The 14623-nt window shown below is 40.0% G+C and overlaps 1 protein-coding gene across 1 annotated transcript; it reads right to left on the bottom strand.

The window, feature by feature from the left end:
- Positions 1-10159: 10159 nt before the first annotated feature.
- Positions 10160-10993, bottom strand: LOC126061044 (olfactory receptor 150-like). The gene has a single exon (XM_049857424.1). The coding sequence runs from the start codon at positions 10991-10993 to the stop codon at positions 10160-10162; it is 834 nt and encodes a 277-aa protein (XP_049713381.1).
- Between the last annotated feature and the right edge of the window lie 3630 nt (positions 10994-14623).

Genomic DNA, 14623 nt, shown 5'->3' with positions numbered 1-14623 from the left:
CATCCAAACCCCCAAAACCAAACACACTGCCATCGTGCCACAGCTGTATCCATGGGTGTTGATTGTCGATCCAAGTAAAATGAAATCCTTGGCAACGTCAATCTTTTCTCCCTTTATTGTGATGTTGCTCTTTGTCCAGTTGTGAAGATTTTTGTTTTCTTTATGTTGAGGTGTAATCCATACTGAAGGCTGTGGTATTTGATCTTCATCAGTAAGTGCTTCAAGTTCTCCTTACTTTCAGCAAGCAAGGTGGTGTCATCTGAACAGTGCAGGTTGTTAATGGGTCTTCAGCTAATCCAGATGCTCTATTCATCTTTATATAGTCCAGCTTCTCGGATAATTTCTCAGCATACAAACTGAATAGGTATGGTGTAAGGGTACAACCCTGACACACATCTTTCCTGTCTTTAAACCACGCAGTATCCCCTTGTTCTAGCCGAATAACTGCTTCTTGATCTATGTACAGGTTTGTCATGAGCACAATTAAGTGTTCTGGAATTCCCATTCTTTGCAATGTTATCCATAATTTGTTATGATCCACAGAGTCGAGTGCCTTTGCATAGTCAATAAAACACAGGTAAACATTATCCTGGTATTCTGTGCTTCCAGCCAGGATCCATATGATACCAGCAATGATATCCCTGGTTCCAAATCCTCTCCTGAATATGGCCTGAATTTCCGGCAGTTCTCTGTGGATATACCGTTGCGGCCTCTTTAGAACAATCTTCAGCAAAATTTTACTTGTGTGTGATATCAATGATATTGCTTGATAATTTTTGCATTCGATTGGATCACTTTTCTTGGGAAGAGGCATAAGTATGAGTCTCTTTGAGTCAGTTGGCCAGGTAGCTCTCTTCCAAGTTTTTTAGCTTGGAAGAGTGAGCATTTCCAGGGCTGCATCCATTTGTTGAAACATCTCAGTTGGTATTCTGTCAATTCTTGGAGCCTTGTTTTTTACCAATGCCTTCAGTGCAGCTTGGGCTTCCTTCTTCAGTACCATTGGGCCTTGATCATATGCTACCTCTTGAAATGGTTGAACTTCAACCAGTTCTTTTTTATATAATGATTGTGTGTATTCATTCCATCTTCTTTTGATGCTTCCTGCGTCGTTTAATATTTTCCCCACAGAACCCTTCACTATTGCAACTTGAGGCTTGAATTTTTTCTTCAGTTCTTTCAGCGTGAGAAATGCCTAGCATGTCCTTCCCTTTTGGTTTTCTATCTCCAGCTCTTTGCACATGGCATTATAATACTTTACTTTGTCTTCTCAAGCCCTCCTTTGAAATTTTCTGTTCAACCCTTTTAGTTCATCATTTGTTCGTTTTTCTTTAGCTACTCAGTGTTCAAAAGTAAGTTTCAGAGTCTCTTCTGACATATATTTTGGTCTTTTCTTTCTTTCCTGTCTTTTTAGTGACCTCTTGCTTTCTTCATGTATGATGTCCTTGATGTCATTTCACAACTCATCTGGTCTTCAGTTATTAGTGTTCAACATGTCAAATGTCTTCTTGAGATGGCCTCTAAATTCAGGTGGGTTATACTCAGGATTGAACTTCGGCTCTTGTGAACTTGTTCTAATTTTCTTCAGTTTCAATTTAAAGTTGCATATGAGCAACTCATAGACTAAATATAAGTGAACAAATATATCTCTGTACCTGAATTGAAATGAATAAACAAAAAAGTGTTTGCCATAATTTTATAACATATGGGACAGGGAGACAATAAGGATAATGTGTGTGTAAATATTAGAGTGAGGGTGTTGTGGATTGAATTTATCTCCGAAAAATGTGTGTTGTGAATCCTAAACTCCATGTCTGTTATTATAATCCCAGTGGGGAATGTATTGTCTTTGTTATGTTAATGAGGCAGAATTAAAAAAAAAGAATTAGTATAGATATATCTTGAGTCAATCTCTTTTGAGATGTAAAAGAGATTAAACAAGCAAAAGTAGCAGAGATGGGGGAAGAGAGATGCCAAGCCACATGAAGATTGCCTAGGAGCAAAAGCTCTGAGGAGGCAAGGACCTTCCTCCAGAGCCAACAGAGAGAGAAAGCCTTCCTGTAGATCTTGCACCCTGAATTCAGATTTCTAGCCTCCTAAATTGAGAAAATAAATTTCTGTTTGTTAAAGCCATACACTTGTGATATTTCTGTTATAGCAGCACTAGATAATTAAGACAGAGGACAAGTGGAGATATATAAGTAGTTATGCTCGTCATGAAGTGCATTGGTACAGAGGCTAGGGCAAAGAACTCTTAAGATTCTAAGAATCAAAGATTGGGATCTAAACAAAATCCTCCTTCTTCCTAAAGAGTTCAGTGCTGTAAATTTTTCTCTTCCATTTTTCTGGAGGGCAATATGATTCCGATGATCCTGATAGATAGTTCTGAATACTAACCTTATATTACTCTTTGGTGATGAATGAGGCATAATCTCAAAGTCTCATTTGGCAGTTATTATGAATCACTGGTCTTGATTTCTTATGATGCTGATGCCCAAGGCCATCAAGCATTTTGCATTGGTTGGTTGATATGACAGAAACAATTTGCACTCTCAGCATAGATGCTAAGGGTCTGATTAGAAATAAACAACCACCATGACCTCCCACTAGATTCATATCTCAGAGTTTTCAACTCTTAGGAAAAGAAGTATTTAGAATTTTCTTTTTTCCCCATTGGTTCTCAAGTATTTAACATTATCACATAAGTGTAATTTATTGCTTTCATTTCATTATGGATTTCAAACAAAGATGTGACAGATATTGTTAGACCTCTAGTGGACTTCTGCTAAGTTATTTAAATTTTTCAAAATTCAAGTTTTCAGGAAATGTTGAAGATATAGGGGAAATATATTTTCTAAAGTGATTTCCTACAGGGAAAATAAAATAACCTAAGATATTAGAATTAAAAGATTTTTTATTTTTCCTCAATGAAATGTTCTAACAGTATTTAGATATTATGTACTCATAAAGCAGCAACACTTGGAATATTTTCGTTCAGAGGCTGAATGAAAGCATCTTTCAGATATTACCTTGAGTTCCTAACAAGCGTACCATGGCGTGATAATACCCTTTTTCATTTAAAAGTAAAAGAAAATTGTTTTAAAAAACTGGAAGCATATGCATTATACTGATTATTTTACTTCTCTGTAAAGACTGATTTGCATTGTTAGGTATAAAATTTGTATTGTGAAATACTCAAAATATTTAGTAAATGTTATATAATTTTCTTATAATAATTACAATTAATAAATACAATAATTGCAATAATTTGATTAGTTGAGTTTACCTCATATGTTTTAGTTACTGATTGATGGAGGGCTTTAATCTGTTTATTTTTAAATCATTTTTGCAAATTGGAGTGCTAAGTGCAAAAATTTACTAAAAGAATAATTCATAAACCCTGTGGAAAATTTTGCATATAAATTATTACATAAGGACCCTTGGTGGCACAATGGGTGATGTGGTTGGCTGCTAACCAAAAGGTCAGCAGTTCCTACCCAGCAGCCTCTCCATGTGAGAAAAGACATGATGCTCTGCTTCTGTAAAGTTACAGCCTTGGGAATCCTATGAGGCAGTTCTACTCTATCCTACAGGGTTGATAAGAGTCGGAATCTTCTTGATGGCACACATAACAACAAAAATTATATAACTATAAACCAAGAAATATGAGACAATGCAAAACACAATTTTCTAATTTCAAGAATTTGACAATCTTGGTAGAGATATCTACAATCATTCATTAACAGCAAACAATACCAGAAAGACATTATTACTGTAGAAAGTGTGATGACCTAGAAATGTGCCTAATGATAACCTGGGGTGTTCAAATATGCATTGAGAAATAGACCTTTGAGTTTTTTGTTGAAAGGGGTATAAAATTTAGAAAGGCATGATGGAATCAAGAGGCCATTTCAGGGTAGGGAAGCAGCATGAATGAAGGCAAGGCCATAGACATGAGCCCAGTTTTGTTGCAATATTCTATTAACTTCCCCACCCAGCAAAGTTTCTAGCATATCATGATAGTTATTAAAATATTAATACATTTTGTTTATGCATTATACATTTTATTTGAACCACGTTTAACCCTATTCTTCTTCTTAGGTACAATGCCTCACTTAAATGTCATACTCTTGAGATATCACCATAGAGTTGTCTTCACTAAATACAAATTTTGTAAGGTGTGGCTGAAACTGCTAATTATTCTTTATATTCACTCTCCTTTCTTCCTCAATAATATGTGTCCTGAATCTTAGTCTGGCACATGGTCACATAGAATAAGCACTGCATTTCTCAGCATCCCTGGCGTTCGGGTTTGCCAAAGTGACTAAATCTAGCCAAAGGGATATTAGTGGATATTAGTGTCACTTCTAGGTAGTGTTCTTCAAGTGAGGGGGTGTTCTTTTCTCCTTCACAGCTTTCTTTCTGCTGACTGGGTGGTGGAAATGAATGATGAATCTGGAGCTATTCTCTAGGACGATAAGGTAAAATCCACTATGTTAGAGCCAGCAGAGGAACAAGATAAAAGCAGCTTAGGTCTCTGATGAGCCAACAAACCAGCCCTGAATTGTCTTCTAGTTTAAGGCACTCTGATGTGTGGGTGTGTGTGTGTGTGCATGCACACGCGCAGGTGCATGTGCATATCTCATAGCCATACCTAAAAAAAAATTAATACAGAAGGTAAAAGACCAAAAGTGCCAGGCAGCCTTTCTAGCTGCCATCTTGCTGGCTGAAGGCCGTCTCCCAAGAAAGCAAAGAAGGAGAGGGAGACGAGGCCACAAGAGCTAAGAAGGCCCCACACCCCTTTGGAAAGACACCACTGCAGCTGGTACAGTAAGAAACTTACAGGTTACTTAGACTATCGTTATGGCATTCGTTATGTCAAGCTCTCAGTTGCTCATTTTGGAAAGAAGAAAACATGCTGCGAGGTATTAGGCTCACATATCCCCCCGCCCCTTTTGAAGGTGAGTGGCCATATACATCTATGCCAAGTTTTAACTTAATTCCTTAGATCAGAATATTGTAACTCTTTCTTTATGTGTTTAAAAATGGTGAAATTTCTCAAAGCCTCCACGGAAGTACAAACCCCGATGAGACAGGACTTGAGGGCAGAGTTGGCACACAACCCCCCAACCAGACAGAAATCAGTAGTGTTTAACACTTCTCTAGCAATGTAGATCCAAAAAATTTCATCCCTCAACAGGGGATCAGAGGGAGTGTCTATTTTAGGGATGGGAATTTCCCAGGCACAACTCTCTCTAGTACCTAATAACATACCCATCTAAGCTAGTATCAAAAGCACTTTTACTTTTTAACCCTAGAAAATCTTAACTTTAGGCTGTGGATGGGTTGGGCTTTCCACTCCTTCTTGTCAGTATTGGCTGGACAGGGCTGGACTCAGGAATGATGGGTCTTCGGTTTACTCCTGCAAACTTCATGGCTGTATGAGTACTGAGTAGTACAGTGAAGGATCCAGTCCACTTGAGCAGTAAAGGGAGGTCCTTCTACATCTGGAAAAGCACCTGATCCCTGGGCTGGAAAAGGTGTGCAGCTATCTCAAAAGGGAACTTCTGCCAGATTCACACTGCCTGATGTAACTGAGAAAGAATTTTGGTTAGAGAAAGCAAGTATTGAGACAACATTACATTAGGGTTTTCGGTGGAGGATTGTGGGGAGAGTTGGTTGAGACAATTTGGTCTCCCATAAAGTATCTCAAAAGGACTCATTTTGTGTTTTCCCCAGGATGCAGTACAGACTTGGAGGAGAGCCAGTGACAGAACATCTGTTCAGGGCAGCCTAGACTCTTGACACAGTTTACTAAGATGACATTTTATGGTCTGATTCATTCATTCAACCTTTCCACAAGATTGAGGTCTCCATGCTGTGTGGAGTTTCCACTTTATTCCGAAAGCAGTCGAAACCTGTCATACCACTCTGTAGCTGTCTCAGTCCAGCAGGGAAAAGCTTTTACCCATCCTGAAAAAGAATCTATACACACCAGTAAATATTTCATCAGATGTTCAGTTTTGAACACTTCACAAAAGTCAATTTGCCATATTTCACCTGGAAAGGGTCTCATTCCTTGAGCGCTGGAAATCTTGAGCCCATGAGTCTTTGGATTATTAACCGTGCAAAGTAAGCAAGTGTCAACTGCATGATAATGAGCTTTTTTCTCAAGACATGTTTTGATATCTAATCAAACATGGTTTCTTTCCCAAAATGTGAATCCTGATGTAAATAAAAAATTAAAAACTTGATTTTTGGGGATGAAAATCTTACCATCAGGGATGTGTTTCTGGCCCTGACTCTGGGTGGCACAAAATATTGAGCTGTCTGTAGATCTTCCTGAGTATATTGGGGATGTTTCCTTGTAGCATTGTGGTATTTCTTTTTGGTTGAGCTCGGCAGTGCACTACTGCCACCTTTTGAGGTTTTAGGACAGTGTCCAAAAGTTGCAACAGTTCAGTTCCATACTTAATTTTTTTTTCCCTCCTGCATTCAGGTGACTTTTTTCTTTCCATAAGTTTCCACGTGCATTCAGAGCTTTAAAAACAGAATTAGAATCTGTGTATCTTGTAATTCTCTTACCTTCTGCCAATTCCAAGGCTCTTATCATGGTAACAAATTCAGCTTTCTGGGGGGAGTTGTCCCGTGTGAGGGTTTGCTGGTGTTACTGTCAGAGACAAGTTTTTTCATCAAGAGGTTTCAGCATGCACTTTACTTAGGAAATCCCACCCCAATATGGGGGAACTGGGCATTCGGGCATGTATAGAAACTGGTGGGACAGTTTGGTTTTTCCTGTTTCACAGTGCATGGCTACAAAAATGGTCTAGTTACCTCTTTTCCAGTAACCCTGACAACCTCAGTACTGCTGGTCAAAGAAGTCCTTTAGGCTAATGGGTGAGTGCCGCCAAGAAGGCTGCTCCAGTATCATAACTTTTACCAGGGTGTCAGTAGGAGGGAAGTTAAAAGCTGTCTCCCCTGGTCTCTGTCATTCAGAGTCCTCCTCCTGCTCTTTCATAACTCTTTGAAAAAGCTTCTCCCCACTTTCAATTTTGTCTGGCCCTTTTCTATTCTTTCTTTTGGGACACTCATTTTTTTAGTGTCTCTCCTCCTTGCAAAATGCACATTTTTGGGGGGGAGGGGCGTCCTTACCTTGGTCTCATTGTTTTCCTCTAGTTGATTCTAGGCAGTGGCCAGTAGATTGGGCTGTTTCTTCATGTCCTGGTCTCTTTTTCTTAGCCTCCTCTACTCCCTCCCAATTCAGCAGTATACATATTCATTTATTTATTTTTCACCCCAGTTGCATACAGTGCTCTTCATTATACAGTCTTGTACAGTTGAAGGTGATTTATTAACAGAGGCAAAAGAAAGAAATGCTTAGTTTCATGAACTACCATAAATTCCCTGTCTCAAGGTCCTTGTTTCTAAAGCAGCACTTGGGAAACCAAGACCAGTTCAGGCAGAGTTTATTTTCTTCTTAACCACTTTTATCCCCAGCACTCAGAGTAGTCTAGAATACACAGGTGCTCAGCCTGCCTCTCTAACTCATTTCCTCTGAAGTGAAAATGTCATTCCCTTGTGGTTGCTAACATGTTTTTATATCTATGAAGGGCTTCCCCTGTCTTAAAACTCTGAAAATCTCCCTTCTATTTAATAGACTGTTCCTGACTTTACATTTTTCAGTAAATTTTTTAATAACATCTATCTTCCAGAGTTTCTTCTTTCTCCATCCATATTTATCCTTCATCTTCATACTTTTTCTACCTTCTGTTAAATCTCTGCTGTCATGCTTCAGAATGGGTTATGGACCCACATTATCTGAGGTGGCCCTTCTGCAGCAGGGACTGACACCTTCTGGAGTGGGTAAAGCCCTCCTGGGGGAACCGGGGTGAATTGTACCCAACTCCTGGTATGGGGAGTGGAGACCATATATGTCTCACCTCCTCCACCCCCTTTTAACACCTTGCAATCCTCATCCTCTGATACCACAAGAGAGGGGTCACTCATAGGTGCTGATGGGGGCTTTTTGAGGTGGGGGAATAAGAAGAACACTCAGTGGTTCTTCATCCCTTTCTCCATCTTCAGTTTTGGTCTGCAGAGGAAGGGCTAAAACAAAAGCTTTATCCTTTTTCTCATGCCATAATGTCATAAAACATTCTACGTGCAGCTTTTTTTTTTTTATCTCACTTGTTACTTCAAAAACAAAACAGATCATTCACAGGCCACCTGACTCCATCAGGGAGGTGGTATTGAGGCCACGCTTGATTACACAAAATTTTAAGATGTCTCTTTATTAGGGAATCCCCTCTGAAATAATTCCATTTCCTAGTGGACTGTCAGCCAGAACCTTACTCTCTGGGTACCCACTTTTAACTGTGAACCTCACAAGTCTCGTCTAACCTCAAGGGACCTAGTCACCCATTCTTGGGTGGAGTCTATGAGAATCGACACCCCTATGGCATTTACACAGGATTTACCACAGGATGCTTAGTTACCTACTTTGACAGGGAAACTTTCTGCCTCTGTCTGGAGCTCACTGCCATGGAGCCCCCCCACCCCACCCGCCACTGGACCTCTGGCCCACCACATTTGGAGAGATCTCAAAAACTAAATGGGGGGTACACCTTCTCTCTTCCTCGGCCCTTCCCAGGGCTCAGTCCTTAGGGAGACAGAACTAGCACCAGAGTAATTCGAGCACCATGTTGGGCACCAAAATTTGTTACCCAGTTCTGGTCCATTCCCTGGAGCAGCTGAACCAATGAAAAGTACTGCAGTCGGAAAGAGAGAGGAAGTTTATTAGGAGGTGACACTAGCAGGTAGTCTGACAGCAACACAGGCTGTCTTTATGGAGTCCCGAAAAGCAATTTTTTACATTAGACCTTACATATCACTTTTGCAAGCATTACCTAGCCCACAAATGGTCTAATGAGTACACACCACAAAACAATTATAAGAAACTCTTTATTAAGCTAAAGATATGCATACTGGACATCTGGACTCTAATTGTATGTTTGTAACAAGCAAAAAAAAAAAAAAGTTATATAAAAACGTCTTGGCTAGTGGAACTGGCCTGCCAAGTTTACTCTGACCGAGATAAGGAACAAGAAAGAAAGTTGCAGACCAAAAGTGCCAGGCAGCCTTTCTAGCTGTCATCTTGCAGGCTGAAGGCCATCTCCTAAAAGAACAAGAAGAGGAGGAAGACCAAGACCGCAAGAGCTGAGAAGCCCCAATACACTTTTAGGAAGAGGCCAGTGCAGCTGGTACAGTTTAAAAACTTACAGATTACTTAGCATATCATTATGGCATTAGTTATGTCAAGCTCTCAACTGTCCTTTTTGGAAAGGAGAAAACATGCTGCAAGGTTTTAGGGTCACAGAAATGATCCATATGGTTTAATGCACAGTCAGAGAATGTCACTTCTACATCTGTGATTCTATAATATGTGTGAAAAGAAAAAGCTTTTAGAATTAGAGGAAAATGAATATAGGATTCTTTGGGAAATGGAGGTGGTAGCAAGATACTAAAACTGTGAAGTAAGAGTGCTGCAAAAGAAATAATTAAAAATACACATAATGTATTCAGCCCTGTTTAGTCTATCAATCTCTTCTACCATAGAGTTACCATTTTGTGTATGGTAGTTATGTCTTACTAGCCATCACCTTCCCTCCTATTCCTTAATACAATTCTCTGCAATTAGTAAGTAATAGGGATTGAATTTTGTACATTTCAAATGATTTAAAATTATTTATTTTAAAGACCATATTTTTTCGTTTATTTGTACACTTTTTAATAAAGAAAGGCCAACATACAAAGTATTAAGAGGATCAACGGATACAGACCAAACAGATCATTTTATGAGTAATGATAGGTAAATCTTATGTAGCAAATTGCCAAATTCCGCATATACAAATTATAATCCCCCCAAATGAAGGCCTTTGAAGATTTTTCAACAAATGATTAGAGTTAATGTGGGTTACTATGGGTGACCTATGGAAAATTCTAGAATTGACACTGCCACTCATGTAACTGCCCTCCAAGTGATACTGTGAATCCAGTCTTATCCTTAAAGCCTTTCTTCCAAATAATCAATGTTGGCAATAATCTATTTTTGTATATATGTTACTGTCTTTGGATTCCTTCCTTACGGAATCTTCTCCAGAATTTATAAATCTCTGTGAAAGCAAAATAATCTTTTCTCAATGATTTTATTTAAGGCAACTTTGACATCCTTATTCCTCAAGCTGTAGATCAGGGGGTTCAGCATTGGCACAATAATGGTGTAAAACACAGAAGACACTTTGCCTTGGTCCATGGACCTGACCTTTGATGGCTGCAGGTACATGATTGCTAAAGCACCATAGAAGATTGGAACAGCTGAGATGTGAGAGCAGCATGTGCTGAAGGCTTTTGACCTGCGAGCAGTGGAGCAGATTTGCAGGATGCTGGCAGCGATAGAGATATACGAGCCAAGGATGGTCAAGCCTGGCCCAAAAATATCGAGCCCACTGAAGCACAAAAGTACCAGTTCATTGGCATATGTGCTGGAGCAGGAGAGCTCCAGTAGTGGAAAAAGATCACAGATGTAATGGTTGATTATTTTAGCCTTGCAGAAAATCACTCTTAGCATGCAACCTGTGTGAACTGTGACACCAATTAAGCCCAACATATACACCTCAACTGCCAACCAAGAGCAGACTTGGTAAGACATGGTGACATTGTAAAGCAAAGGATTACAGATGGCAACACAGTGATCATATGCCATCACAGCCAACATATGACACTCTGCAATACCAAAAACAAGAAAGAAATAGAGCTGAGCCATGCATTCATGATAGGAGATGATGTTTTTCTCTGTCACAAAGTTCACCAGCATTTTGGGGGTAATGACAGTGGAATAACAGAGATCAACAAAGGACAAACTGCTGAGGAAATAGTACATGGGGTCGTGCAGGTGAGAACTAAGCCCAGACAGTGTGATCATGCCCAGGTTCCCCATCACTGTCACCACATAGATTCCTAAGGAAAAAAGAAAGAGGGGAAGCTGGAGCTCTGGTTTTTCTGTTAGCCCAGCGAGGATGAACTCAGTCACTGTGGAGTGATTTCCTGTGGGAATTTTACGGAGGAAGAGAAGCAGAAATTTGAGGTACGTGTTTATTTATGCATTGTGAAACAGATCTAATTCTTATCATTCAGATATCTCTAACTCTCCCTCTCTGTCTCTGTTCTATGTTGAAAGTTATGGACTCTGGGATCCTTGTGTTATGGGTCATGAAAATAAACAACAGGTGGAATTATATCTTTTTTCTTTCTGTGCTGTAAGAGTATTTCTTAGTCTCTGACCGTCCAAAGAACAGTTCTGAAAACTTAGAATAATGAGTGTTCTGAGCCCTGGTTGTGCAACGGTTAAGCACTTTGGTGTTAACTGGAATGTTAGCAGTTCAAACCCGCCAAGTGACTCTGTAGGAAAAAGACCTGGCAATATGTTTCTGTAATGATTACAGCCTAGAAAGCCCTATGAGGTAGTTCTGATCTGTCACATGGGATCAATAAGAGTTGAACATTTACTCAATGACACCTAACAGCATCGAAAACAAAGCACTTTCCATGCCTTATTTGCAATCTTCTCAACTCTTCTGCAAAACATATACTGTCAGTTACTAAGTACTGGTTGCCATCTAATTGATTCTGACTCATGGCAGTCTCATGTGTGTCAAAGTGGAGCTATGCTGCACAAGATTTTCAGTGCTGATTTTTTGGAAGTGTATCACCAGGACATTCTTCTTTGGCACCTTAAACATTTGCACTATACAGGGATTGGGAAACAATTACTAGTATACTTATTTTATATATTAGATCACTAAGGCTCATAGTTATTTCATTTTTTCCCATAGTTAGGCATATTATACCAAGTTATAGTGGTTTATTATTTTTTTCCAAGAGTTAGGCATATTTTAACAAGTCACCAGTATATGACAGAAGGCCTGTCTATCCCTATATGGTTTCTTCCCCATTTTACCTTCCATTTCTTGTTTTAGCTACTCATGTCTGCTCTCCTGTCTTATCTCTGTTATATCAGAGAAACTATTCACTGCAATTAACGTGAGGCAAGTATTAACAGAAAGTACAAAAATAATGTATTAACCACTGATGTAGGCTGGTTTCCCATTAGACAGTACATTGAATACTGGAACCAATACAAAAATAAAGATATAGTGGCTCTGGAAAGTAACTGAATAACCAACATTAAGTATATCACTCAAATTGGGCCCTACATCCAAGAAAGAAGTGTGTTTTCCAATGAAGAGAATTCAGAAGTTCCTATGAAGAAAGGTAAAACTCATTCATTCCCAACGCATCATGTGCTACATATTCTTGTATAACCTGAAGTGGTCCAAGACCCTTGGGGCTTTTGTTCTGGAGAACCATAGCTACAGAATGGAAATTTTGCATGGCGTTTAGACAACATTGTCTTTGCAGGTTTAAGGCATGTTGTCTTGATGTATTTTGTACTCATCTTCAAATCAGATCTCTTACCAATCCCTTGATGGCATTAAAGACCAAAGCAGAAAATATATGTATATCTGAGATGGGAGTTTTGAAGGAAATTGATGAGTTCCTGGCATGGGATACCCAGATGACTGTTCCATGTTCAATAGAAAGAGATTTGAAAAAAAAATCATCAAAGGTTGGTGGTATTAAAAAAATTCGAGGCAAGGCCAAGATGGCAGAGTAGTCAGACTCTTCTGGTGATCTGTCTTACAACAAAGATAAAAAAAAAAAAAAAGCGAATCAATTATTTATGACAAATTTTTTTTTTAGGAACCCTGAGCATCAAAGGCAAAAAGTTAAGAAATCAGACTTTGTGATGGGGTTGGGAGAGATGGTGCATAAGGAACGAGGAGTTGCCAAACCCACAGCAGTGCCTCAGCCCAATTCCTTTATGCGATTCCGGCAGGGCAGATGGTAGTTTTCGGAGACACGGCCACTTCAGCAAAAGAAGACAAGCAAAGTGGTGCACCCCGGCCCTGGGCATGTCTGCAGTAGAGCAGGCAGTGGCATTGAGGAAGTGGTAGCTTCAATGAAAGAAGACAACCAAATTGCCAGCGCCCTTGAGTCCTGGTGAGGTGGCCGCAGGGCTGGCATGGTGTTGAGGAAGGGGCAGCTTCAGTGAAAGAAGGCAAGCATGGGACACAGCCCTAAACCCCTGTGGCAATCTTGGTGGAGAACCAGCCAGTGCGCACAGGCTACACACACCTCTGGAATCTAAGATAAAACAGTGCTCTCGGCACAAGATAAGTGATTTTGTCTACTGTGTGGATCTAATAGCTCCTCCTTAGAAAGAACTCTATCCTATCTATCTGATTCCTCTTCCCCCTGCCCCAGCTGGCTTCATTAACAGTTGATTTCCCTGGGCCTGAGATACCTTCCACTGCATTTCCTGAGCCATTCTCCTGGCCTTGGAGAAGGAACAAATTAACAAACAGGGAAAAAAATACTCTGCCAACTCCCCTAAACTGGAAACTCAGAGCAGCTGCAGTCCAGGCTCAAATGATCCACAGATGGTGTCTTTCACCTTTGCATGGGTCCAGGTGGCTAGACTACACCAGATGGGATCTGGCTATTATATTGCAAGGGCGAATATGTTTGAGGCCGGACTGTAACTGTTTCAGGTGTGTGGTACAGAGGCAGGTTTTGGATGTATGATACTGCTCTGCTTATTAAACAAGGCCTTCACCTACCCACAGCAGGGACCTGAGGACTGAAGACTACAACCATGGCACCTAGCCACACGCAAAAGGGCTCCAAGGATAAGTGGTGCCTACCAGTCCTTACAGGTAATAGCATTGGGTGCCAATGTATCGCTGCAGAACTCACCCACCAGAGCACTCTAGAGAACAGGGACATGACTTCCTCACAGAGACTCAGAGGAAGATTGTCAGCCCCCTGCCTCCCTCAGAATGTGACCCCCTGCTGCTACCAGAAACCTGTGCATACACCAATCACCACTGCTCCTCTAAGATAGTAGGTGAGAGTCCACACTACACACTAGGTGACCAACTATCAGGGCACCCGAGCTGAATCTATACAAGAATAGTGAATGGACTCCTAGGCTCATATACCTGGTAATAGCTCTAGCCATATGGTAACAGGACATTAGTGTTTCAAAGGCTCCAATAATCAAGTTAGCTCACTCTAGGAGCCTATCTGGGTATACCAAAACAAAACAAAGCAAGAAACTAGGACACAGTGAGAAAATGTAAAATAAATTAATACAATAAGTTATAGATGGCTCAGAGACAACAGTCAATATCAAATCACAAAAAGAAGTAGACCATGATTGCTTCAAAAAACTCCCAAAACAATCAAGGACTCTCCCTGCTGAAGATGTATTCCTGGAATTACCAGATGTAGAATACAAAAGATTAACATATGGAACTCTTCAAGACATCAGGAACGAGATCAGGCAAAATGCAGAACAAGCCAAGGAACACACAGATAAAGCAGTTGAGGAAATTAAAAAGATTCAAGAACATAATGAAAAATTTAATAAGCTGCAAGAATCCATAGAGAGACAGAAATCAGAAATTCAGAAGATTAACAACAAAATTACAGAATTAGACAAATC

Source organism: Elephas maximus, chromosome 17, assembly GCF_024166365.1.
Source record: "Elephas maximus indicus isolate mEleMax1 chromosome 17, mEleMax1 primary haplotype, whole genome shotgun sequence".
In the NCBI taxonomy this organism is placed as follows: Eukaryota; Metazoa; Chordata; class Mammalia; order Proboscidea; family Elephantidae; genus Elephas; species Elephas maximus.
Note: the sequence above shows the minus strand (reverse complement) of the source record. Positions and strands in the feature narration are given on the sequence as shown.